This window comes from Gossypium raimondii, chromosome 11 (assembly GCF_025698545.1).
Source record: "Gossypium raimondii isolate GPD5lz chromosome 11, ASM2569854v1, whole genome shotgun sequence".
Lineage (NCBI taxonomy): Eukaryota > Viridiplantae > Streptophyta > Magnoliopsida > Malvales > Malvaceae > Gossypium > Gossypium raimondii.
Window position 1 is genome coordinate 60,911,358 of NC_068575.1, and position 25,441 is coordinate 60,936,798.

At 32.2% G+C, this 25,441-nt stretch overlaps 3 protein-coding genes across 7 annotated transcripts; 1 reads left to right on the top strand and 2 right to left on the bottom strand.

The window, feature by feature from the left end:
* Positions 1-142: 142 nt before the first annotated feature.
* On the bottom strand, positions 143-4,547 carry LOC105802010 (glycerol-3-phosphate acyltransferase, chloroplastic). Of its 4 annotated transcripts, none has more exons than XM_052623391.1 (13): positions 4,437-4,547; positions 4,165-4,336; positions 3,307-3,404; positions 2,834-2,920; positions 2,604-2,701; positions 2,385-2,442; positions 2,062-2,163; positions 1,916-1,977; positions 1,712-1,822; positions 1,535-1,613; positions 1,336-1,455; positions 1,160-1,258; positions 143-549 (listed from the first exon to the last, which is right to left on the bottom strand). In XM_052623391.1, exons 2-13 carry the CDS (start codon positions 4,268-4,270, stop codon positions 415-417), a joined length of 1,155 nt encoding a protein of 384 aa, XP_052479351.1. In that variant the 5' UTR covers positions 4,271-4,336; positions 4,437-4,547; the 3' UTR covers positions 143-414. The 4 variants fall into 4 exon arrangements, with proteins under 4 accessions (XP_052479351.1, XP_052479350.1, XP_052479352.1 ...); XM_052623390.1 differs by having other exon boundaries at positions 4,165-4,278; positions 4,408-4,463; XM_052623392.1 differs by having other exon boundaries at positions 4,428-4,459.
* An 11,497-nt stretch (positions 4,548-16,044) lies between these two features.
* Positions 16,045-17,701, top strand: LOC105802012 (thioredoxin reductase NTRB). Its single transcript, XM_012633410.2, has 2 exons — positions 16,045-17,156; positions 17,417-17,701. Exons 1-2 carry the CDS (start codon positions 16,097-16,099, stop codon positions 17,485-17,487), a joined length of 1,131 nt encoding a protein of 376 aa, XP_012488864.1. The 5' UTR covers positions 16,045-16,096; the 3' UTR covers positions 17,488-17,701.
* A 1,542-nt stretch (positions 17,702-19,243) lies between these two features.
* On the bottom strand, positions 19,244-25,338 carry LOC105802001 (heat shock factor protein HSF8). 2 transcript variants are annotated; one of them, XR_008190949.1, is made up of 3 exons: positions 24,865-25,338; positions 21,006-22,243; positions 19,244-19,581 (listed from the first exon to the last, which is right to left on the bottom strand). XR_008190949.1 is itself a non-coding variant. In XM_012633398.2 (2 exons), exons 1-2 carry the CDS (start codon positions 25,174-25,176, stop codon positions 21,116-21,118), a joined length of 1,440 nt encoding a protein of 479 aa, XP_012488852.1. In that variant the 5' UTR covers positions 25,177-25,337; the 3' UTR covers positions 20,736-21,115. The 2 variants fall into 2 exon arrangements, 1 of the variants encoding a protein (XP_012488852.1); XM_012633398.2 differs by lacking the exon at positions 19,244-19,581 and having other exon boundaries at positions 20,736-22,243; positions 24,865-25,337.
* Between the last annotated feature and the right edge of the window lie 103 nt (positions 25,339-25,441).

A 25,441-nucleotide genomic window follows, 5' to 3' on the forward strand; every position in this document is an offset into this window, starting at 1 on the left:
TGAATCGGTTAGATTACCAACTCAAATGTAATTATAAAATATTTTGTTTTTACTATTTTACTAATTATGAATGGATTATGATTCAATCAGTTTAATGGTTTTGATCAAAGTAATTCTATCAAATTCAGATAAACAATGAATAGAACCCAAACGACATATCTTCGTTTAACACTAAATCCAAGACTACTAACACAATTTTAATCCATCTCTCTTCTCACATTGAAAAGAGCCATAATGATTAAAAGAAAATGAATAATTATTGGACCTCTTCACTCCAAAATATGTCATGACATAAAACATCAAATTTGAATAGGCACGTAGGTCAAACATGATACACACGTAATGTAAGAATTGCCTATGGCTACGGCTTTGGGTGCAGTTACGTTGATAACTTGACATGGTTTTAACTATAAACTAGTTCCATGGCTGAGACAAAGCTATACCTGCAGTGGATGCCTCTAACCCTTGTTTTCCATGTATGGCAGATTTGAGGACATTGTATTGCTCTGTCACAGACTTGTATAGAGCTTGTGTATATACATCCTTAACCTGCTCATCCCAAAAGGAAAAGGAAAAGGAAAAGCCAACTCTCAGCCCGCAATCACAGATGCTGTTTTCAAGCAATAAGTGTAACACACACAAGATGCATTCGTAAAAAATATTTCCAGTACCTCTCAATTTCGATATTAAGTAAATTGGTTTTTCAAAAAAAAAAAATCAATACAATTTAGTCATTGTGTAAGAAACTAAGAACAATTAATAAGAACATTTATTTTTCCGTCAATGTATCCTAATTTTGGTTGGTATACTAACAAATTTAACTATCAATCTTTACAAATTTTGTCAATTTAGTCCTGGTTCTAAAATATTCAGTACGAACTGTTTTAGATTTCTAAAAAGAACTGTTGAAAATTTTAAAATCAGCATCAAATTGACAAAATATATAAATATTTAAGGCAAATTTTTTATTAGTAAGATAAATTAACGGAAAAAGTGAACAAAAATATTAATTATCTTTAGTTGCTCACTTTTAAATTTAACAAGGACTAATTTGTTCAGCTTCTTTTGAGAGGGCAAATTTTCTCAATATCAAATACCATATGACAACTTCTATAAATTATATGTATAACATAACGTAACACAACCCAATGCAACCAACCTCTTCAGACTTTTCACAATTAGCAGCAACTTCTGGAGCTACTGATAATCCAGCCCCATGAAAGCTTATGATTCTTCTTTCTCCAATTTCTTTTTCCACCTTTAAAAAGAAATCCATTGAATCACAAGAGAAAACATAAATATTATGAACAAAACCGGCAAAGCAAAAATACACACCTTGGATGGAGGGGGCATAATGTCATAGCACAATAGAGCCAAGGGATACATATGCCCTGGAGCGCCTGAACTTTCTATCAGCCTTCTCATATTGTCCACTGATGAAGAATCAAAGGGTGCCTGATTCATCCTTATATTAGTATGTCTATAAATGGAGCAAGCTGATAATGAAAGCAGCTTTTACCCATTTTTCACTTACTGGATTCCATTCTCCTGTAACAGGATCTGGACGGTCCCGGCCGCCACTTGGTGCAATCCATACTAATTTCGAGCCAGTCCTATAATGATACGAAGTTTTTGGTCTTAGGCTACATATTTGTTGTAAAAATCAGAGCGTAGATTCAAGGATGTTAATATTACTATGGCATTAAGGTACCTTAGCAGCAAAGCCATCTCTTTTAAACTTCGTATGTTGGCTTTTCTTTTCATATCAGCAAGCTCAGGAACATCATACATGTGCTTTTTGGAGTACACGCATATAAGGTTTCTAAAATGAATTTGGTACAACTTTTTCTTTTGTTAGTGGTCCTTTAGCATATCTTGACAGAATCAAGTGAAAACTCAGTAACTATTTGAGTACCTTCCCATGCTGAAAGGCTTGCAAAGAGGATCTGTTATGACTCTATCCCCTGCAACATAGATCTGCGGCATAAACAGAAATTATGATTGAACACAACGATAACGACTACTACGGAATGCTCGGAATGGAAATTATGGGGGAATCACCAGGTTCTCGGCAATATGTGGATTTGTTTTCTCAAGCAACAGTGCAATGACGGCTGGGTCAGCTTCAGTTTGATGGTTTGAAAAAAGTACAACATTGTGACCCTGCAAGCAATTTAACAGTTAAACCCAAAAAGGTTAGCTAAAATGGAAAATATATAGCTAGTAGTAATACACACTTTCCAAGTCCCAGCTGCATATTAAAAACTCCTATCACCACTTTTACTTGTGCCAAAAGAAATTGCAATTAAGACCCATAAAACAGCAAGATATAAGTCCAGAAGTAATTGCAGAAGAAACTATGAGGGAAAACTGAGCGTTATCACCTGCTTAAGCTTCTCCTCTATTTCATAGAAAAGAGAAAGATTACCAACGTATGAATTTCTGCAACGAACATAATAGATGAATGTTATGAAAGGTAACAAATGCATCCTTGTGTGATCAGAATATGAACAATATTATTTTACATAATGAAGGACTTACTAGCAATGAGAAACTATATATTCCTTCACAATTAGCGGACAGTATGGAAGTCGGCCACTTACCTGAAATCAATCAAAGGCCGAATATAATTTTGGCCGAACATGTAGTAGTCAAATGGCTCCCGTAAAGCTTTGTGGTAGGGTTGAAAGACAAAAGGATCCTGAAAAGCTACCGTCATATTTCATGTAGAAGTTCATAAAAACTTATGATTTGTATGCAGTATCTGAGAAAGGAAGTTCATATATGTTACAAACTGCAGAGTCATCTTGAAAGAGCATCATAGAACAATTACCTCTACATCCAAAAGCATCAGGTCAAGTGCTACAGCCATGTTCGACAACACAGTTTCAGCAGCAGCAGGATCTCCACTTTGGAAAACCTAAAAGAAAAAAACAATGGGTTCTCTTTTAAGTTTCAGATATACAGGTAAAAGTCAAGCATTGAGTCAAAATGTTAGCCCAAATATTTCAATCATTTAAGGGATATACTACTGAAAACATGTAGTTTGACTGGATACACTTCCACCAAGATTTTCAAAGTGCAATGAAGAATTTGTAAAGAAGTTAATATCACATTATGAAGTTCACGTACCTGTTCTCATAACACAGTGTATCTTAAGCCAGTATAAATAGTGCATTTGTTCTAAAAGCACAAAGCTATCATATGATGGTATATCTGCTAACATTTTCTAGACCAACATATTACATGCAGAGTAGAGCATACATTAATGTGAACTGAAGTAAGAGTTCCAGTTTAGCAGTTTACAGCATTTTTATAATTCCGATAGAATTCTTCCATTCCTGCTGCAACATTTGGAGGTAACCTTCGTGCTTCTACTTCCTTCTTAATTCCAGATAGGAGTTCTGTAGACAAATAAGCAGTATGAGAGAATAAAACCAACCCTCTAGTTCAATTTTGGAACCATAAATAAATGTAGTTAAAGTTAATTTGGCTAAAAGAGCTTCTTATAATACTTGAGTATGTCATTGAATAAATAAAAAGCTATTATCAATAACAGAGCTTGTAGTCCAACGAATTTTACTTTCAACCATCTTAGTCATAACTAAACATCCTTTCATATAATTCTTCAATCAATAATGACTCCTACGAAGCAAATTCTTGCATGAAGCTAAGAATCGCTTTCGAGTGTAGCTATTACTTTCGTTAATCTTTACATAATCTCTGCATCAAATTGTTTTACTTCCAAGCTTCTTGGAAACACATTAAAAAGATTTATATTACAGCTGCATGAACTTAATCCATTCGAGTGAGCAAAAAAAAAAAAAACAAACAAAATGGACCTTTTCTTAAAGGCTGTTTTTGATGCAAGCAATTTAGAATTTGATACATTCTTCTATACTCCAAAAAACAGGTCAGTCATCACGTAATCTTTGAACAACTCAAAATAGAACAAATTTTACGTTCACAAGTTTTTATAACTAATTCCCTTTCAAACCTCATAATATATATTTATTATGTTTCCATTCTTCGGAAATACACAAGAATAAAATAAATAAATCATGCTGTATTCTTTAAAATATTGGAAACTTCATTTGCTTAAACAAATAGAAAAGCATTATTTTAAAAACACAAAAGGGGAAGAGAGCTAAAAAGAAAGCAGACCTTCCTCAGAGCGAGCTTCAAGGAAGGTACGGGAATGCTCAATGTCCATCTTGCCGCCCTCAGCAGCGGCGACACCGGATTCCTTATCTTTAACGAGCTCAGCCATTGCCCTAGCTGTCAAGAAGAAACTCCTGGTCGTTGCTTTAGAAGTAGATCCAAACAGTTTCACTCGCTGAAACGGAATTAAAGAAGAAAAAGAAGAATTGAGTGAAATGGAAAATGGATAGGTAGAAGAGAAAGTACAGCTTAAGAATGGGAGAGACAAAGCAGACATCAGAGTAGCGGCATTTTGATTTGATCCAAAAGAGATAATACGAAATTTTATTTATATAAATATACACAAGGTGAAGGAAAGAGACATCTGTGTTGAGCTGACGTGTACCGTTACGATAGGAGGAAAGTCATGGGGACACGCGACATCCAATGACTACCTCTATTTATTTATCTATTGCTGCTTGCTGCTGTTTTTTTTTTTTTTTTTTGAATTACCCGTTTTTAAATTCCTATAAGACTTTTCTAAAAATAATAAAATAAAACATTTTGACGACTGAGGCTATTTCATTATTTTATTCCATTATGAGCTTAGCCAATCAAAAGTCCTTTTTTTCTCAAGTGGGTCGCTTACACTTGGGAAACAAAATATTAACTATAATGATTTTATATAGCTTGTACGAAATTCATTTGTCCTTTTGAAATATATATAAATTATGAGAATTTGAACCGTGCAAAACTAGATGAATGTACGCATGAGATGTGTGATATTTTATTCCGTTAAATGTTGGTATTTTCCACGAAAATGAATTTTGCATGTTCTTCGTTTTCTAGATTACGGTTTAATCAATGGAGAGAGTGGGGGTTTGCCTAATTTGAAGCCTCATAGCAATTTAGCCCAGTCTAGCAACGCAAATTCGAAATTTAGGCCCAATGGAGTAAAGTTTTCCAATGATTCTGCGGATGTTCAAAATGTCGGTTCGGTTATTAATTGAATCAAATTAACTGAATCAAAATTTATATATATATATATATATTGGTTAAAATGAATATATTATATATTATTTATTTTGATTAATATAAAAAATAATAGTTCAAAAAATATATTGCTAATATAAAAAAATATTATATATAATATATTATTTATTTTAGTTAATTATTCAATTTTGAATCGAATTAACCGATAACTAACATTTTAAAAAATCATTAATCGATTAATTAGGTTTTAACCGAACTATGAATACCCCTACGGGTAAGAATTGTTTTTTTTTCTATATCCGCAAAAATTAAATTAGAAATTAACTAACATAGCAAAGCCAAGAGTTGGCAAATGCTCGGACCTCAAATGAAAAAAAAAATTTCATTTACGCTCTTTTATAATTTGTAAAATTTTAAATTAATAATAGTAAAATTACACTTTAATTCCCTAAATATAAAAAAATTAATTTAATCCTTTAAAAATTATAAAGACATAAACTATTAAAATAATAAAATTACATTTTAATTGTAAAAATATATAATTTAATTTCAATCCCTTCCAAAAAAAAATTCTCAATTCACCTACCAACATACAAAATATCCTCACAAGCATCGGCCACCAAAAGAAAAAAAAAAGTCCGAAAGAGGCACATTACGAACACTAATAAAACACATCCAAAACTTTCAATTTTAATTTGTTATTATTTGGAGCATTATAAATCAAGCTTATAACAATCAGGGGGAGTATAAAGGGGTTGGCTACCAAAAATGGTAAATATATCTTTAATCCCTTTGAAATTTATAAAATTATAGATTAGTATAATGATAAATTTGCATTTTGAACTCTTACCTTAAAGCAATTTTGTGACTTCGTCATCAAGTTCAACTTCAAGCTTTTGCAAATTATCTCTCTCTACTAGCTTTATACCATCTCTAAATCTCCTTTTACATGTGGTATGTGTTGATAATATCTTAAAAGCATCTACCATTCTCATCTCAGATGATTGCCGAACACTCGCCATTGTTGGCATGATGCCCTTAGCAGTTGAGTGCATGGAAGACACCTGCATGCTCGAGGGAGCACTGGATAGCAGCGGTTTTGAAGCCTTTTATGCTTCAACAACTCTAGCTCATTTGTTAACTCTTTGGACAAACACACCCTTCCTTCCACCTACCAAAAGAAACAGAGAAACAAATTAAAAAGAATTCAGACTTCAAATGTAACATCCTCAAAACCCCGTTGGTCATAAATAATATGAGATAAAATTTTACCAAAATAAGGTATAAGATCAAGAAAATGAAAGTTGCAATATATCAAAAGAGAGTTAAATCAAGAAGCATGACATGATGAATTAAGGAAGGGACTAAATAGTAAATATGTGAAAAGTTTTTAACTCAAGTGTAAATATTCAAAATGTAGGGGATTGAAGTGTAAAAATGAGAAAGTTGAAGGACCAAAAGTGAAAATAATCCAATTACTAAGATGTGGAATTGGCATGCAGAGACCAAATTGAATAGGTAAAGAATTGTGAGGGACTAAATTGTAATTTTAACAAATTAAGTGATGATTCAAGGATGGAATTTTAAAAAATCATAAAGGATAAAATGGTCAATTAGCAAGAGGAACAATTCTAGAATGTAATGATGATATTGATGATATTTTGGTGATTGTTTTAATTAATTAGTTAATGTTATGAATATCTTATTAAGTGGTCATCCATCATCATCAAGATAAAGTTTTGATGTACTTTAAATTCTAATAGTTATTAGAATTAAATATCTACTTTTTTATACTTCTTATGCCTATAAATAGAGACTCTGATGAAGCATTGTAAATTATCCATTTGATTAATAAAGTACATTCTTTGTTGCTTTCATATTTTATTTGCTCTTTATTCTCTTCATCTCTCTTTATTTTATAACACGTTATCAGCACGATGATTCTCTATTTTTTCAAAATATTTCGAAATCATTCCATAAGTCAATCTTCAGGATGTTGAAAGATTCAATCTCAGAATGGATGCTTGTGATAATAGTCAAGGTGATGACAATGATGTTAAAGATCTTCAGGTATATTTTACTATATTTTATTTATTATATCATGTTTATTATAATTGGAGACTAATCATGACAACATGAATAGATAGAATCTAATTTAAAATCCACGTATGTTTACGATGGTGATTATGAAATAAAGAATATATTGGAACGTTTATAAGTTCGTCTTAGTAAATCTATTGTATTCCCAAGTGAATGTAAATATAAAGAAAATAAAAGATATACTCATGGGCCACTAAAAGTGGGAACATAGTAATAAATAAGAGAACAATAATAGTTTTCAAGATAACTTTTCAAAGGGTAAAGATAACTTATGTTATCAATGTGATATGAAATATTATTGGCCACATATGTGGCGTATGCCCAAATATTTTGTTTTTGTTAATATTCTTTGAGGAAGGATATGAGAATGTAGTAATGAATTCTATCATTATAAATAGAAAATATTTATCTTATTTGGTATGAAACAAACAAATATTATTTCAATATTTGATAGTACAAAATTAGGTGAAAGCTCCGAATAGCTAATATATTAATATCTTGTGATGGTTAATCCATTGGTTTTAAAAGATATTTATAATAGATATCATATTGAGATTGTAAATGAAGATAAATATCTATTCTGAAAGGATGAAAAAAAAAAGGAAGGATTGAGTTATTTATTACTCTTGTTATTAAATTGAATTGATTGTGACTATCTATGTGATCTTCTTTTGTCATCATCCCCGTTAAGAGGTTGGAAGCAAAATATTTGATTGTGAAAGATATACTTATGAGCAATAGAATATGATAATTCTATCCAAAGCTTATTATGGTTGGATGCACCTAAAGTTGCAAGTTTAAAAAAAAAACTGTGAGTATAACTCTACAGTATTCAGAATAAGTTCTCAATTAAAATTACGTGATAAAATATTACTAATGAGAACTTGCAAGAGAGAAAACTTACGTATGAAAAGTCATTGGTTATATACCTATTGTATATTTGGAAAATAAGATCCACTCTCAAAGTTTGCTATTAATAGATTTTTGGGGATTTGAAAATTTTGGCATATTCTTTGAAGCGAATACTACATATAATTATTTGGAAATTATATTTATTGACATCGTGACATTATAGACTTCACATTGATTTAGGCATTTCTAGTAGTAAATGTCATAATAGTACTTATATATGGATACAAAATTAAAAGAAATGATAATAAAATTATTAATTTGTTACAATTTAGTACAATTGAAACAGTGTTAAAGTAAACCAGAAGTTTACTAATACAAATGTGTTTACTACTTAGCGTGACCAGTTAGACCATCTTGGATTGTATATGATGCGAAAACTAATTAAGAACTCATATGGACGTCCAATAAAGAACCAGAAGTTTCTAATTTAAAATATTCTCATTTGTTGGCTTGTTCTCAATAAAAATTGGTTCTCAGAAACTCACTAGCTAAAGTTGAGATTTAATGTCTTGCATTTCTGAAATGAATATGGGCTCATTCATCCACCATGTGGATGGTTTTGATATTATATGATTTGGGTAGATGCATCTACAAAATAATCACATGCGTTATCAACTCACAACTTGTCGTTTGCGAGATTGTTTGTTTAAATGATTAATTTCAGATTATGCAACTAAAACAATTCATCTTGCTAATGTTGGTGAGTTTACATCCCAAGTTTTCAATGATTATTGTATGTCAATTGGGATAAAAGTTGAACATCCTGTAGCTCATGTTCACACACAAAATGATTTAGTTGAATTGTTTATTAAATGGCTCCAACAAATAACTAAATCATTACTTATAAGAACAAAACTTTCTATTTCAGCATGAGATTGTATTGATTTACATATTGTACGCATCAAGCCAATAAATTATAAATACTCCTCATTACAATTGATTTTTGGTCAAGAGCCAAATATTTCCCATTTTACAATTTTTTGGATGTGCAATATATGTTCCAATTGCTCCACCACAATGCACAAAGATGGGTCATTATAAGAGATTGAGAATCTATATTTATATGAGTCTCCTTATAATATTTTTGAGCTATTAATTCGATATTTAGTTATGACAAGAGTTTTCAATTTTCCCAACATTAGGGGGAGAGAATAAAAAGTTGGATTAATAAAGTACTTGAAATGAATTATCAATGTCTAAGATCCTCGTACAAAGCAATATGAACCAAAAGTTCAACAGATGATTCAATATACAAATCAACTGCCAGATTCATTAAATCTCACATACCAGCTGAAAATGCTCCAATACGAATTGATGTCCTAATAGGACAAACTATTAGTGCAAAAGAAAGTAATCCATGCCTGAAGCGTGGAAGACTGATCAGTTCCAAAGATAAAAATCCTCATAAAAGAAAATAAGCAAACATTCAAGATGATCATATAGTGGAGGCGAGGGTTCTTGAAGAGACCCATGACATAACTAATTATAAAACTCAAGAAGAGATTCAGGTACCTAAAAGTGAATGGAAATGATGAAAATAAAAATATCTCGATAAGTTAGGTCAATACGAGAAAAAGATGGAACTGAAAAAAAAATGTAGTTGTCAACTACAATTTTGCTTATAATATTGCTATTGAAATAATAAAAGAAAATGAGGATCTTGAGCCTAAATCTACTAAGGAATGTAAAAATAGAAAAGGTTGACCAAAATGGAAAGATGCATTTCAAGCAAACTTGAATCCACTTTCTAAACGTGAAGCTTTTGGACCTGTAGTCCAAACACCTAAAGGTGTGAAAGCCGGTAGGATATAAATGGTATTTGTATGAAAGCTCACCTTGTAGCACAAGGATTTTCGCAACATTGATTATGAAGAGACATATTCTCTTGTGGTGGATGCAATCATGTTTATATATCTTATTAGTCTGACAGTACTTGAAAAACTTTACATGCATCTAATGGATGTTATTACATCTTATTTATATGGTACACTTGATAGTGAAATTTATATGAAAACCTCTGAAGGGTTTAAAATCCCAAAAAGATAGAGAGTTTCTTGAGAAAATTGCTCGATCGATTAAAGAATATATGGAATAAAATAATCTAGACGTATGTGGTACAATCGTCTTAATGAATACTTGTTAAAGAAGATTACAAAATGATCCAATTTTTCCATGTGTCTTTATAAAATGTTTGGATCAGATTTTGTGATAATTGTTGTTTATGTTGATGATCTAAATATTATTGGAACTCTGAAGAGCTTCAAAATATAATAAATTGTTTAAAGAAAGAATTTGAGATGAAAGATCTTGGAAAAACAAAGTTTTATCTTGGATTACAAATCGAGAATTTAAAAGATGAAATTCATATTCATTAATCAACTTATATGGAAAAGATATTAAAGGAATTTTACATGGATAAAGCACACCCATTAAGTACGCCAATAGTTGTACGATCGTTAGATGTGAATAAAGATTAATTTCGTCTTTGCGAGAATGATAAAGATTTTCTTGGTCTTGAAGTACTATATCTAAGTGCCATAGGGGCATTGATATATCTTGCAAACAATACAATACCTGATATAGCTTTCGCTGTAAACTTGTTAGTAAAATTTTGTTCTTCTACAACATGTAGACATTGGAATGGAATTAAACATGTATTTAGATATTTCAGAGGGACCATTGATATAGAGTTATTTTATTCAAATTATTCAAAACCCTTATTAATTGGCTATGCTGATGCTGGATACTTATTAGATCCACATAAATGTCGATCTCAAATAGGATATTTATTTACACGTGGGGGTACTGCCATATCATGGTGTTCAATAAAGCAAACATTACTTGTCGCTTCTTCAATCATACAGAAATAATTGCAATGCATGAGGCAAGTCGAGAGTGTGTTTGGCTAATGTTATTGACCCAACATATCTAGAAGATATGTAATTTGCCTTTAAAGGAAAAGATGTCAACTATCTTATATAAAGATAATACAACATGTATAGCTCAATTGAAGGGTAGTTACATCAAATGTGATAGAACGAAACATGTTTCACCAAAATTATTATTCAACCATGATCTCGAGAAAAGAGGTGATATAAATGTTCAACAAATTCATTCTAGTGATAATTTAGCTGATCTTTTTACTAAGGCATTGCCAACTTTAACATTTGAAAGACTACTACACAAGATTGGAATGCGTTGACTCAAAGATGTAATGTAATGTTGTCATTAGGGGGAGTCTAAAAATAAGTTGTACTCTTGTCCTTTAACCAAGGTTTTGTCCTATTGTGTTTTCTTGGTAAAGGTTTTTAACGAAGTAGCTTGTAATAGAAGATTGTGTACACTTTTTCCTTCATTAGGTTTTTTATCCCACAGGGTTTTTCCTAATAAGGTTTTAACGATGCACATTATTTACCAATGGAAATCCAAGGGGGAGTGTCATGAATATCTTATTAAGTGGATGTCCATCATCATCAAGATAAAGTTTTGATGTACTTTAAATTCTAATAGTTATTAGAATTAAATATCTACTTCTTTTATACTTATTATGCCTATAAATAGAGACTTTGATGAAGCATTGTAAATCATCCCTTTGATTAATAAAGTATATTCTTTGTTACTTTCATATTTTCTTTATTCTTTATTCTCTTCATCTCTCTTTATTTTATAACAGTTAAATATATTTTATTAATATTTCACTTAGATATTTATTATTATTTTATTTAGAAAATGGTAGTATAAAAAGAAATGAAGGATGAAGGAAATTATCATCCTTCCAACGTCGTGAAAGGGTGAGAAAGGAAGTTTTCTTTTCTTTACAATTTAGTCTTTTGCTATGAAAACCTACATTTTACCCAAAATTTTTAAAATTTCCTTAGATATTAAAGAGAGAAGATGAAGTAGAGATTATATAGAATATGTTCATCAATTTAGAAGCAAGAAAATAGTAGATGAAAGTGGAGAAATGAGAAGAAAATGAAGGAAAGTGGTGAAGATGAGAAATGTATGGAAATGAAGAAGAAATGAAGAAATTCTTGACAAATTAGGTAAGTTTCATACTAAACCTACTTGTATTTCAATAGATTGAGTTAAAGATGTTTTTGAGTCGATGTATGAAACATGAATTTAATCTAAATACTAGAAATAGAAAGTATTTGATGAAGAATAGAGACTTAAAACACTAAATTGGTAAGAGAGAATGTGATTTGTATGGTGAAAAGTACTAATATTAAGAAATGAATATGTAATCTACACATAAACATAAGTGACTAAATTGTATAGTAATCAAAAGTATGGCAATTATGTGTGATTGAATGAAAGACAGTGCAAAGAACCTTGGAAAATATAATATTTTCATTAAAACAGTTTGGACATTAGCAGTGACTTAACTTTGAAAATTCACCTAAAATTATATAAATTTAGTTAGAGATTGAACTATATATGGAATTAAAGCTTATTGAGTCTAGTTTCGTATGGAAGAAACAGTGAAAGAAACGAGATTTTATAGTTTGAGATATATTAATTTTTGTGAAACAAGGGCGAAGTGGATTCGGGTTCCCCTATTCTGACTTTGGAAAATCAAATTCTAAAAAAATGATTATGAGTTTAAATTTATATTTTTTAATTATTAATGAGTCTATTTTTAATAGAAACAAACGAAAAAAATCATCCAAACCCCGTACTAAGTGATAATTAATTTTTAGTAAAGAAAGGTCGAAGCTGTCAAGCAACAGAACATGGACAAATTTGAATAATTTATTGTACCGATTGGATAAATTATAAATTCTGAAATTTTTATGGTAAAGAGATATTTGAGTCTAGTTTCAAAAACATCAAGCGGATCTTAATTTCGAATTCTGTAGCTCAAGATATAAATAATTTAGTGACTATGACTCAAATGGACAACTTTGATATGAACATATAAGTAAATAGTGGAATTATAGACAATGTTACATATAAGCATGTTATATACTAAAAGCTAAAGATTTTAATAAATATATACATAAAGGGTGTGGAATGGAGAGGAGGAAGAGGAAAAATATATGAATATATATATATATATATAGTAGATGAATTTGAAATGTTTCAAATGGTTGTAAGTGATGAAATGATAAATACATGTGAATATGTTTAAACGAATTGATAAAATAATAAGTGAATAATTGTTAATTGATGTGATATTGAATTCTTGTTAAAATTTTATGAAGAATTAAATTGATTGGCACAATTTAGAAATAAATATGAAACATACATAAAGTGGGTAAACTACTTTGAAAGTGCAAGTCCTCTAATGGTCTTATTTGTAAAACTTTAGTATTTGTGTTAATTTTATAAATTTTGTTATCTTTGATTGAATATCATGTTTTTATGAGGACTTGAGATTAGGAATAGATGTAAGTGGATGATATGTAAAATGAAGTGGCGGTTATGACATCTGAATACGGTTCAGGTAATGATATAAAATAAATAAATAAATAAATAAACATAAAGCGTGGAACTTGTAGGAAAATGGAGACGACGTCACGATGACAAGTTCATCATGTCACAACGTGGAAACCCCAACGTCACGATGATAGTTCAAAATTTTTTATGACCTATACAATTTGGCCTTTGATCAATTGTGGATGTTTTAATGAGCTCTTTAACTCATAATTAGTTCTATCGTAAATTCAATTATTACTGAAATTAGTTATGATCTGTATCAATTAAATAATATGATACATTGATCTGAATTTTTCAGTAGTTGCTTCGACAACGAATATGACATCCTGATGCATTGACTCAACAACCGAGTCAAGTATGAAAGTGTTACATCAAAGAACATGTAATAATAATAATAATAATAATAATAATAATAATACACAAAAACAGCTGCAACATTCCCAACATGTAAAGTTAAATACTTGCGGTTTTCAAATGTATGAACACCTAATTGCTATCTACATGATCTTCTTACATTTTCATGCAGCTACAACATAGAACAAACTAGAGAAAGCATTTTAAATCCATGTTTCAATCAATAATGAAAGACTAAAGCCGAAAGGATACGTTCAAAATTTGATAGATGAATAGCTAGTTTGGTAATACTTTTGAAAAGTGCTTTTAAAAAATTTGAGTGTTTGGAATTACTGTTAAAAAGTACTTTTGAGAAATAAAATGTTCATTTTAGACATGATATTATAAAGTAACAAATATGTATTTAAATAATGTTCAAATTAGTTAATATTATGATATTTTAGCAAAAATATAAAAATAATTTATTATAACTAATTGTTAATATTTTAATATATAATATTAATTTTAAATATTTCTAAGTAATTAATATTAACTATTTATTAAATTTAATTAGAATATATAAATTATATTTAAATATTTAAATATAATAATTAAATATTCGTAATTAGATATTGACACAATTGTATTATTTTTATTTTTAATTAATGCTTTTAACACATTTGTATTATTTTATTTTAAAATGTATTTGAATATATAACTCATATTAGATATTAGCATAACATAAAAGACATAAACCTATCAAATTAAAAGATTACATATATTTGGATTAAAGTTTCAAAAGAAAAAAGTAAAGTTTAGACAAAAGAGAAAAGGGAAAAAAAGTCTTCTAACGTCTATTTGGAAGAAGAAATAGTAAAATTAAAAAGTAAAATATCAACCAAAAATATTTTTGAGTTAAAAAAAGCTAAAATTTTTATTTTTATCTGTAAAAAACACTTAAAATAAATTAAAAAATTTTCTATATTAACATCTGTTCTTTATTATTTTTTACGGAAAATCACATATGAGAAATTACAGAAAGGCGGTGCAATATTTGGTATAATGAATATATCCTCCATGTCGGATTCATAAAGATTAATATTTTGGGGGTTTGTGGTTGTATCCGGGGGTTATAATATCTGCCATTGGCTATCGCAGCTTTGTTGTCAAAGTTTCATGGGTTTAGGCAACAAAGGCCCAATCTAGAAGGCTTGTCGGTCGCCCTCCATTAGCGCTTGACAGATTCTAGAAAGTCCAATTATTTGACAGTTCTAATTCCAAAATTAATATTTCAATCCCTACATATAAAATGCCATTGAAGAAACAGGGATTAAGATTTATTAGATTACGTGACATCTCAATTTTTCTAAAACATATAATTTTATTTTTTAAAATTAAAATGATAATACATTTTCTGAGTATATTTTCATTTTTTATATAAAATATATAAATAACGTCGTAATAATATTTTTATTTGTTAAACAAAAATTAAAATAACATTTAATTTTTAATTTTAGTATTTTTTGTTCGCAATATTTAAGGATGATTTTTCTTAATTTAATCTTTAAATTCAAATTTCATTAATACGTGACTAATTCACATTCTAAAATTAATACTTGAAAATTTTAAATATTTTATAAAACTAACTTGATTGGTTGCATTAGCATATACTTGAAACAAACCAATGAACAAAGCCTAGAATAAGTAGAAACTAAGGCCAAGAATATCAACTTTATGTTTTTAACCCTAAAACAAGCAAAATAATTATTAAATTTAGATTTTTCCAAAGTTGTTTAAATCAAATCGGATCGGTTGAATCAAGTTTTGATTTAAAGAAAAGCATTGAATCGATTGATATGAAAATTATTCACAACTTATCTCCAATTCTTAAATAAAATAATAATACGTTTTAACGTACTTAAATCCATATCCTCTTATAGACAACAACACCAACGTAAGTCCACAAATTACATATTAGTCGACATTTCAAATGTGAGCCCACAAGTGTTTGTACATTTTGCCGGCTACTTCACATTTTGAATTCATAAGAGCCCAATTCATACAATCTTTCTCAAACTGTCATCATCAATTCATACACGAAAAAGTCAAAAGAAACAAACCCCTTTTATTTTGAAAAAAAAAATCCGAAGACTTTAAAAGCAAAGACAAAGGGGAAATGTGCAAATCCAACCCTAGTGCCTGCCTGAAAACTTTGTTTGCAAAAGCCAGCGCCCTCTATTTCCAGCTCCGTTTCTCCAACAGTTCCGTTCCCACCGCCGCACCGTCATTTTCCACCTCAGCTTCTCCGTCCATGGCTGCAACGGACTCTCCTCTAACGACCAAGGTTTGTATCATTGGGAGTGGCCCCGCCGCTCACACGGCCGCTATCTACGCTGCTCGTGCTGAGCTCAAGCCTATTCTTTTTGAGGGATGGATGGCTAACGATATTGCGCCTGGCGGTCAGCTTACCACCACTTCCGACGTCGAGAACTTCCCTGGATTCCCGGATGGTATCATGGGTTCGGAGCTTATGGAGCGGTGCCGGAACCAGTCGCTTCGGTTTGGTACTACTATCTTTACCGAAACTGTTAACAAGGTTGATTTTTCTTCGTCTCCGTTTAAGATCTTCGCCGATTCGAAAACTGTTTTGGCTGACTCGGTTATTGTGGCCACTGGAGCCGTAGCAAAGCGGCTTAATTTCCCCGGTTCAGGGGATGGGTTAGGGGGGTTTTGGAACAGAGGAATCTCGGCGTGCGCTGTGTGTGATGGGGCAGCTCCGATCTTCAGGGAGAAGCCCTTGGCAGTGATCGGTGGAGGTGACTCCGCCATGGAAGAATCCACTTTTCTCACCAAGTACGGTTCCAAGGTTTACATCATTCACAGGAGGGATACGTTCAGGGCATCCAAGATTATGCAGAACAGGGTTATTTCGAACCCTAAGATAGAAGTCATATGGAACTCGGTGGTCGTAGAGGCCTACGGCGATAGGGTTTTGGGAGGGCTCAAGGTGAAGAACTTGGTCACCGAAGAAGTTTCCGATTTGAAAGTCAATGGTCTATTCTTTGCCATCGGGCACGAGCCTGCCACCAAGTTTTTGGGAGGTCAGCTGGAGCTCGACTCAGATGGCTACGTTGTCACTAAACCAGGTACAACTCAGACCAGCGTGCACGGCGTTTTTGCTGCCGGAGATGTCCAGGACAAGAAGTATAGACAAGCTGTTACTGCGGCCGGCACCGGTTAGTCCTTTTTTCCTCTTTTAATCATCATCAAGCTGCCTTTTGAATCTGCAAATACTTGTGTTGAGAACTATATAGAAAGAAACTTAGGCAATTAAATATGCAGTTGCTCAGTTTATCAGTTTTTCATGATAGATAATAGTTCATATAGCAAACCCGAATCCATTTCTTTTGAATCTGCAAAACATACATATTGCTATGCAGTGTTGCCATGGAGTTGTAGTTTACTTGAACTAAAATTTGTGTTTGCAACAATGCAGGGTGCATGGCAGCCTTGGAAGCCGAACATTACTTGCAAGAACTTGGATCTCAGGAGGGTAAGAGCGATTGATCATTGTTCTACCAAGGATTTAAAAGCTGTTTGCTTCGGACTGTGATTGTTTTCGGTATTCGTCTAGATCTAGATTTATCCTTTGTTCTGGATCAATATTAGAATTGCCATTGCCATCTATATTCAATATCTGGTTTAATTGGGATTGGCACAGCATTGACTTTTCTGTTACTTCACTAAAGCTTAATGAATAATGCTATTTTCATTTGATCAAGTTACTGAGTATTTTTCGATTATGTTTAAGCAATGCTTGTTGAGATTGGATCTGCAAAATTGTGGATTGAAAACCAGATTTGGAAAGTAACAGCACAAAGTTAGAGAAAAGTTCAATGGAGATCTTTGTACTAGGAGTCATCGCATTTTGCCCCCTTCACTCAAAAGATGGGCAAATTAGACTCTATACGCTAGATCAAAGAATAATTGATTCTTTTCGTTAAAAATTTCATCCATTTCTACTGTTAAAAACTGACATGGTTGGTAGAATAATTAGATTATTAAATGTGGCGTGCCACATGCATTTCATGCTGATGTACAGCGATCAGCTTTTAATAGTAAAAAAATGGATAGAATTTGTTACAAAAGGATCAATTTGCGCTCCGATCTAATGTACAGGGACTAATTTATCTATCTTTTGAGTAAAGGGGATAAAATGCAATGATTTCTAGTATAAGGGCCATCATGGTACTTTTGCCCACAAAGTTACAATTTTAAGACTGAATTAGGCAATTACATTGTATTGATTTGCAGGACGTCAAAAGCATTCCTTTCTCAAGTCTGCTGTGTGAAGCAATTGATTGAAACCAAGTTGCTCTTTACTAAGTAAATGAGCATATAATTTAGTTTTCATTTTGGTTCAAGCTTGAGCTTTGAAAATGAAACTCAATCCATTTGAAGTTGAATTTTTGAGCCGAGCATGAGCTTTGTATTGCTTAATCGAGTTAAATTTAAGCTCGGATATTTATATAATGTTTTAATGTTTGTAATTATAATCGCCAGAATGGTTGACAAATAAAGTGGTTGTATATTGCATTTTGCATATTATAGGAAGATTTAAATGATTGTTGGTGAGATAAGTCCCCATTAAAAGTGGATACATACACACTTAGGATCCAATATTTCCATTAACTGTGTAATACAAATTTATTAATTTTGGTTAGGTGTGGGCAACATTTGATTCGATTCGAAGAAATTGAATTTCAAGTTAATTGAATTGAGTTATTTGAGTCAACTTGAATAGGTAATTCGAGTTTCGAGTTTGAGTCAAGTTGAACTTTCCAATTCGAATAACATATTGATGTTTGGTCTTTGTTAATTTTAAAAATGAGTAAACTTTTCAACAAAAATTACAAAAACAAAAATCAAAACATTTTTTAAAATTTAAAAAATATATTTTTAAATTATAAAAAATTAAAATAATAATTTTTGGACTTAAATAAGTTGATTACTACTTCAAGTTTATCATTTATCTTCTCTTTTTTGCTTTGAATTTTTTCAAACATATATGGTTTTAAATTTATGTACTCTAACATAGAATTAGTTATCAAGATTTTAATTTTTTAATGTAACTCGAGTAATTTTACTCAATCCGACTCGACTTGAGTTTTATTTCACTCAACTCAGATTCAAAAAATTTCAAATCAAGTTAGGAAGATAAAATAGAACTCGTAAATTCAATTAACTTAATTTTTTTTACTTGATTTAATCGAATGCTCACCCATAATTGTGGTAACAGGACAATGGCAATGCCACTACCAACTGAGATTAAAACATCATTCGAATCACCGGTACACTCATAGACATAGATAGATATCTCATTCTTAAACCTCGAACTTCTCTCACAAAGAAGATTTTTATGATATTATTATTTTAGGGCTGGGAACATGTACAAATGCCGGTAGCACCACAAAAGCTATGGTCCAATTGGCATGATTTCATTTGCACATTCTGCCTGACTGGAACATGTAGCAAGACCTTCATCGTCAACACTAGCAACAACATCAACTTTGGTGGGCGCAGTGCAAGGACAAGGTAAACAACACGGGAGACAATCACATACCCCTACGTCCCTGCAGGAGACTAAGGGTGTCCAATTTGCTGCACTCAAATACCATGTCACAACATGAAACAGTTAATGCTAATAATAAAATTATAGTAAGAAGATTAGAGATAAAGAAAAAAAATGTACTAACGAGATGAAATAAGCAATAGGATGATCCAAGATCCAAGCTTGAACCAAGAAGCTTTCTCCATTATTGCTTTTATTAGTGTATATGGTACTGTTAAATTTGTTCCATTTTAGCTTTGAGACGCATCATTTTATAGAATAAACCTAAAGCTTTTTAGAACCATTACGATGGACATTAGAGCTTAATCATAATATAATAATGATTTTTTTTTCAAACAAGGTTACAAGTACAACTCTTTCTATTTTTTTCTATTATGAACAAACAAATAGGACCTAGAGAAATAAAAAAGAATTATTGAGGTAAAACAATGACAACGATTACCAAGGCCTAAAACAAGGGAGTAGAGAATTTCAAGAAATGCTGGCTCTAATATAAAACCCCCAAAAATTATAGACTGTATTACTAAGAATCGTAATATATAGATTATATTTAAAAAAGTGAATTTTATAATAAATTTTATCATTTTAAATTAAATCATAATAAAATAACATGTTTACTCTCTTTCTTTTCCGAATTTTGTTCTAATTTGACTTGTGCTGTTATGCAGCGAGATGCACTGCGTTATATTCGTTTTCATTTCTTTCTTCTTTCTTTTTTTGTGCCTTCTAATAAATTTATGTTTCAAAAAAACAGTTTGATATCAATTTAAGGGTTTTTTTTTTTAAATCTAGCTGTCTATCTCTCCTTGTTGTCCCATTTGTTCAGTTCCCTTGGTGTTTATGAGTTCTGTATTTTTTTTTTTTTTTTTGCCGACTGGTGTTTATGAGTTAATTCAAGGAGCTTTTAGTTAGTTGTAAATGGATTTTCAAAAGGCTTTTAAAATTTATGGATAATTTTACCTTTTAGTAATACACTTTTGTACTACGAGTCAAATTGAATTTTATCATTTTTGCTCAAAAAATAGATAAATTGATCCCTATACATTATATCAAAAAAACAAAATGATCTTACTGTTAAATATTCCATCCATTTTTACTCTTAAGAACTAATCATTATACGTCAAAATGAGATACACGTGACATACCACATGTAATTGTTTGATTATTTCGTTAGCTATGTCAGTTTTCAATAGTAAAAAAGAGAATTTTTACAGAAATGATCGATTTGTTCTTTAATCTAACATACAGGGACTAATTTGTTTATTTTTTTAGTAAAAAGAGCAAAATCTAATCTAACTCGTAATAAAAAGGCCTCCACGGTACTTTTACCCTTTTTTTTACAGCGGTTGAAAACAAAATTGTGTGTGCATCATGAAAGGCATTGGTCATTTCCCAACGGCTAAAGATGGAGGATAATGTGAATATAAGTCGACAGATAAAATTTCAGGTTTACCTCAAATGAACTGAAGGCCATGTACATTTTTGTACAAATGTGATTAGCCACTCTTGTTATCAAGAAGACTTATCCGTATGCCAAGATTTGTCCATCAGCTGCCCACTTCCCTAGCTTTTATCATCCATTGAGATTGATTCAATATCCTCTGGCACTGGACCTTGCACAATAAGGTCATCCCAGAAACTAGAACTATCCAGTAAGGCATCTATGTCGGGATCAGGAGTAATGTCATCAAGTTCTAAGGAAACCAAACAAATGGGATCAATAAATCCCCCATTCCCAGTTTCAGACTCCATGCAGTCTTCGGTGGGGATATCAACAACGCTTTCTGGGACCATTTCTGGTATTTGAGAAAGTTCAGGCATAATTGTATTTGTTTGAGGAATGGAAATGGATGGGACCTTTTCTCCTCCAACCAGTGCACTCGAATTGGTAGATTGTGTTGTTGTAATCTTTTCAGAAGATGTTGTACATGGGGAAGATTGAATCTCAGATATGGCACTTGAGGGGCGATCCACAGAGATCCCTGAAGTTGGTGGGACCTCTTGAAGAGTCACTCCTGATGCATGGCTTGAAGATTTCCCACCATCCAATCCAGTAGATGATGACAAACCATCACCAACCAGGAAATTATCATGATAGTTGTTAATGGAGTCAAGCCTGGTAGAAGTATCCCCTTTTACGATCTGCCTGAGCATTGCTTTAGCATCATTTGTCAAAGGCTGATATTTAACAATCTGTCCATCAGAGGCAGCAGAATGCTCATTATCAACAATACCATCCTGTTTTAGTCTCCTTTTCTTGTTGGCTTCGGTTATGTGCCTATTGCTCTCATTTTTCTGCTGCATAAATTGAGCCAAAAATCCAGGGCTCTGGACAGCCTTCGCCAAGAATGACATCATCTGCAGCTGCCACTGCTCCATCCCATGAAGTCGTTGTGCCATGGTTTGCATTTGGTTATCTGTAGACTGTTGCTGCTGCCTCAACCTAACAAGTTCCTGCATAAGCACATTCTTGTCCCTCTTAAGCCTCTCAACCTCTTCCTCAAGCCCAAATTCCCCAACCTCAACACAAGCACCCCCAGCTGAACTCTGTCCATGTGCTTGCTGTGCCTGCTGATGACCATGGCCCTGGGCAGGCTTTCGGCGGCTAATGTTTAGAAGCAGGTCTTTCTGGCCTCTTAAAAATCCCTCATTTGCGAATTCCCATCGGTCTGAATCAACCTTCCGGAAACCCTACCAAAACACAGGCAAGAAAAGAAAATATGCGGGGAAAACGAAAACAGATCACTCAGCAGAATTGTTACTGACAAAATACAATAAATTATGTAAATATGACAGTCCAAAGCAAATTATGCAAAAGAAGTTAATAAGTACAGACATAAAACATCCATCTGTTAAAAGCATTATAATCACTGGTAGGATGAACAGCTATTTCATACACGATAGGAACTAGTTTAAATAATCCCAAGGCAAACCTTATCAGGAAACCTCTTACACTGGTCTAACCTCAAAAGAAGGTAAAGAGTAACAAATAAGAGCTCAAACTGCGCTCAGAAATTTGATTCAATTACAGTACTAGTGTAGGGATTATATAGGCAAGCACAAGTAGGAGGTGGCAGCTTGAGTCAACTAATTCAACCACATTGAAAAACAAATGAGCAAGCCTTCCTAAACGTCACTTGAAATTTAATTTTAAGATAAGGTTCTAACATTACTATGACTACCAAATTTGAAATTTCAATTTTTACTGACAGCTGAAGAAATAAGGAAAATCACACATCTTCCAAGGCAATTCTAGTTGCGGAAGAACAATAGATCCATGTTATGCAAAACATAAACTTTGCAGAAGGCAAATAAATACAGTACTGCGAAAACTAATACAAAGGCCACTGTGGCTGGAAACTGGATTCAAAGGAACCTCAAGAAACAGTCCAAACATGTTTACACAATAACACTAAGAAGTGCCTAAACTCGGTACAAAGAAATTCACAAACAATTAGAAGAAAAGCTTTCCAAGTCCATGTATGATTTTATTCTCCCTTAAAATGCTAAAGCTTTCAAGGCAAAGCCACATCAGACGAAAGCATAATTAGTCTCAGAGCAGCTGCAGATAGTTCGCCTCAATTTCCCAGTAACAGATGAAGTATTAGACAATTAATACCATTTTATGTAAACTTTAACCTGTATCTTTTAAGTTAAAAAAGTATTTCGCAGAGACATTTACTTCTCAGTTGTTGCTGGTTTCCTATCACCGTTATCCCAAAATGGCTGAACCCTCAATCAACGCCAGTATTCCATTATTATTTTTAAAGGTACATGTATTTGATGCGGACCTATATCGTGAACATCCTAAAATATTTTTAAAGACATTAACTAATAAACAAGCTTACCTGAATACATGCGGCTATAATGTTAAGCAATATTTAATGAAGAAAGTGATGGCGTGCAACAGCTAACCTACAAAGATGCCAAAGTAACATATATCCCCACTCCAAAGGAAACCTGTGCAGTATCATGCGATAAACAAAATGCAACACCCACAGTTCTAAGATGCCAAAGTAATATACATCCCATTCCCTAGCAAATCTGTGGAGGAGCATGGATAAACTACAATAAAATCCAAACAATACCATAAGATTCATTTAACAATGAGAAGAAACAATTCTCAAACTACAGTTTAAAAGCACCAATATTCTTGTTTTCCAACAAAGATACAATCTGCTCAAAAGTAGCTCTTGCATAATAAGAAAATATAGAACATATAATCCATTTCAATAATCTGAATTCCGAATCTCATATTTATGGAATGAAAAACCAATATCAAACACCTAGGATCATGCATGAGCAGAATAGGGTATATATTTATGATGTACATATATATAAAATAGAGGAATTTGAATATTACATGCAACATACATAAATAAAAATAAAAATACAGTTTGAGAACTGCATTTATAGCAGAAAAAAAAAATACACAAACATCTAACTTATTCCGCAGTTTTTCCACTTTCTTAAGAGTGGTATGGCACAATGATTTATTAAAAGGAAATTCAACTCCGATCTTAGAATAATGAAGTATGTGTTTTTGCAAGTCAATTGTTAGCCTCAGTCTCACAAGACAAACACTGTCAAATTTTGTGATGGATTATCAGGATATGAACTGGATGATTATCTTGGTCACACATTCATATGCACCCCTCAGTTACTCACCACATCTAATATTAAGTGTCCTTCAAAAATGTGTAAACTAGCGACAACAAACAAATACAAATAACAGTAACTATCCTTTGATAACCTTTGTGACGACGTCATGATCAACATTTGACCTGCTATCTTTCCGAACTTCCCCTTTTCTACTCCATTTAGTCGCTGAGAAAATTCAGGAGGAAGCACAATTAAAACTTCAAATCACACAAACCATGACTAGGGAGAAAATGGAACAAAGCCATCAAGTCCCCAGTATCAACATAACATTTAGTTTAGATAGGGCCCTTATCAAAACCAAAGCAACTAAAGCCTAACCCAGAACACAGATTTGCTGCCACCAATACAATTATATACTCCTGAACATGTTCCTATAAATTTAGCTTCACATGGACGATTTCTCAAACTTATCCTCTATGGTTTTTGTTTTCCTGAATCTTCTCAGCAACCATAAATGGATTTTATTTAAGCTGATCACTTCCAGGACAATTAAATCTATTCAGAACAATCCTAATAATCAAGTAAATCAAAAAGAAATTAGCACATCCATTTGTTTTTTTCCTAATTAAGGCTTTGAAACACTAACTGCAGTAACCATATATGTTAAAATAATAAAGCAAAAGGTTTAAAAAAATGAAAAAAGGACGTACATAGGTATTCAGTTGCCTGACGAAGCTGGAGAAGTTGTTGTGCTTGAAATACTTGGGCAAAACATCCCGTGCGAACTCCGGGGGGTTCCAAACAATGAAACTGTTATTGGCTGAGCTCCAAGAAACGACGGCATCGGTGGCGGGATCATCCACCATATCGTAAGTCTTGCTCAAGAAAGGCGGTGGCGCGTTCGCACTCTGCACCACGACTGGCTTCGGCTTTGGTTGAGGTTGTGATGCCGTTTGAGCTCCTCCGGTGCTAGTCGATGCATCATCTTTTTGGATATTACTACTGCTATTCACTCCATCCATTTCACTTCACTGATTCTCAAAACCAAAAAAAAAAGAGAAAAACAAAAAGAAAAGAAGAAAGGTTTTAGGGTATTGAGGGTTTAAGGGTATTTTGCGCCATCGGAGAGTCGCGGATTTTTGGGGATTTGGAAATTGTAAAAGAGAATGTGTGTGCGAGAGCGAAAGAGAGTGGTGACTGGTAACAGCTGAGAAACCGACAGGTGGCCGGTTTCGGGCAAGGGACAGGGTAGGGTTTTAAGGGAGAGAATTAGAATATGATGTGGGG

Excerpts from the sequence above, each read along its gene's own strand:
- LOC105802010 (XM_012633407.2), bottom strand. The coding sequence starts at position 4,438 with ATGTCTGCTTTGTCTCTCCCATTCTTAAGCTGTACTTTCTCTTCTACC. Across the intron at positions 2,164-2,384 it reads TAGAGGAGAAGCTTAAGCAG|GGTCACAATGTTGTACTTTT; the intron begins GTGATAACGCTC and ends AATTGCTTGCAG. Across the intron at positions 1,978-2,061 it reads CACATATTGCCGAGAACCTG|ATCTATGTTGCAGGGGATAG; the intron begins GTGATTCCCCCA and ends TTTATGCCGCAG.
- LOC105802012 (XM_012633410.2), top strand. The coding sequence starts at position 16,097 with ATGTGCAAATCCAACCCTAGTGCCTGCCTGAAAACTTTGTTTGCAAAA. Across the intron at positions 17,157-17,416 it reads TGTTACTGCGGCCGGCACCG|GGTGCATGGCAGCCTTGGAA; the intron begins GTTAGTCCTTTT and ends GCAACAATGCAG.
- LOC105802001 (XM_012633398.2), bottom strand. The coding sequence starts at position 25,176 with ATGGATGGAGTGAATAGCAGTAGTAATATCCAAAAAGATGATGCATCG. Across the intron at positions 22,244-24,864 it reads TCAGGCAACTGAATACCTAT|GGTTTCCGGAAGGTTGATTC; the intron begins GTACGTCCTTTT and ends GTGTTTTGGTAG.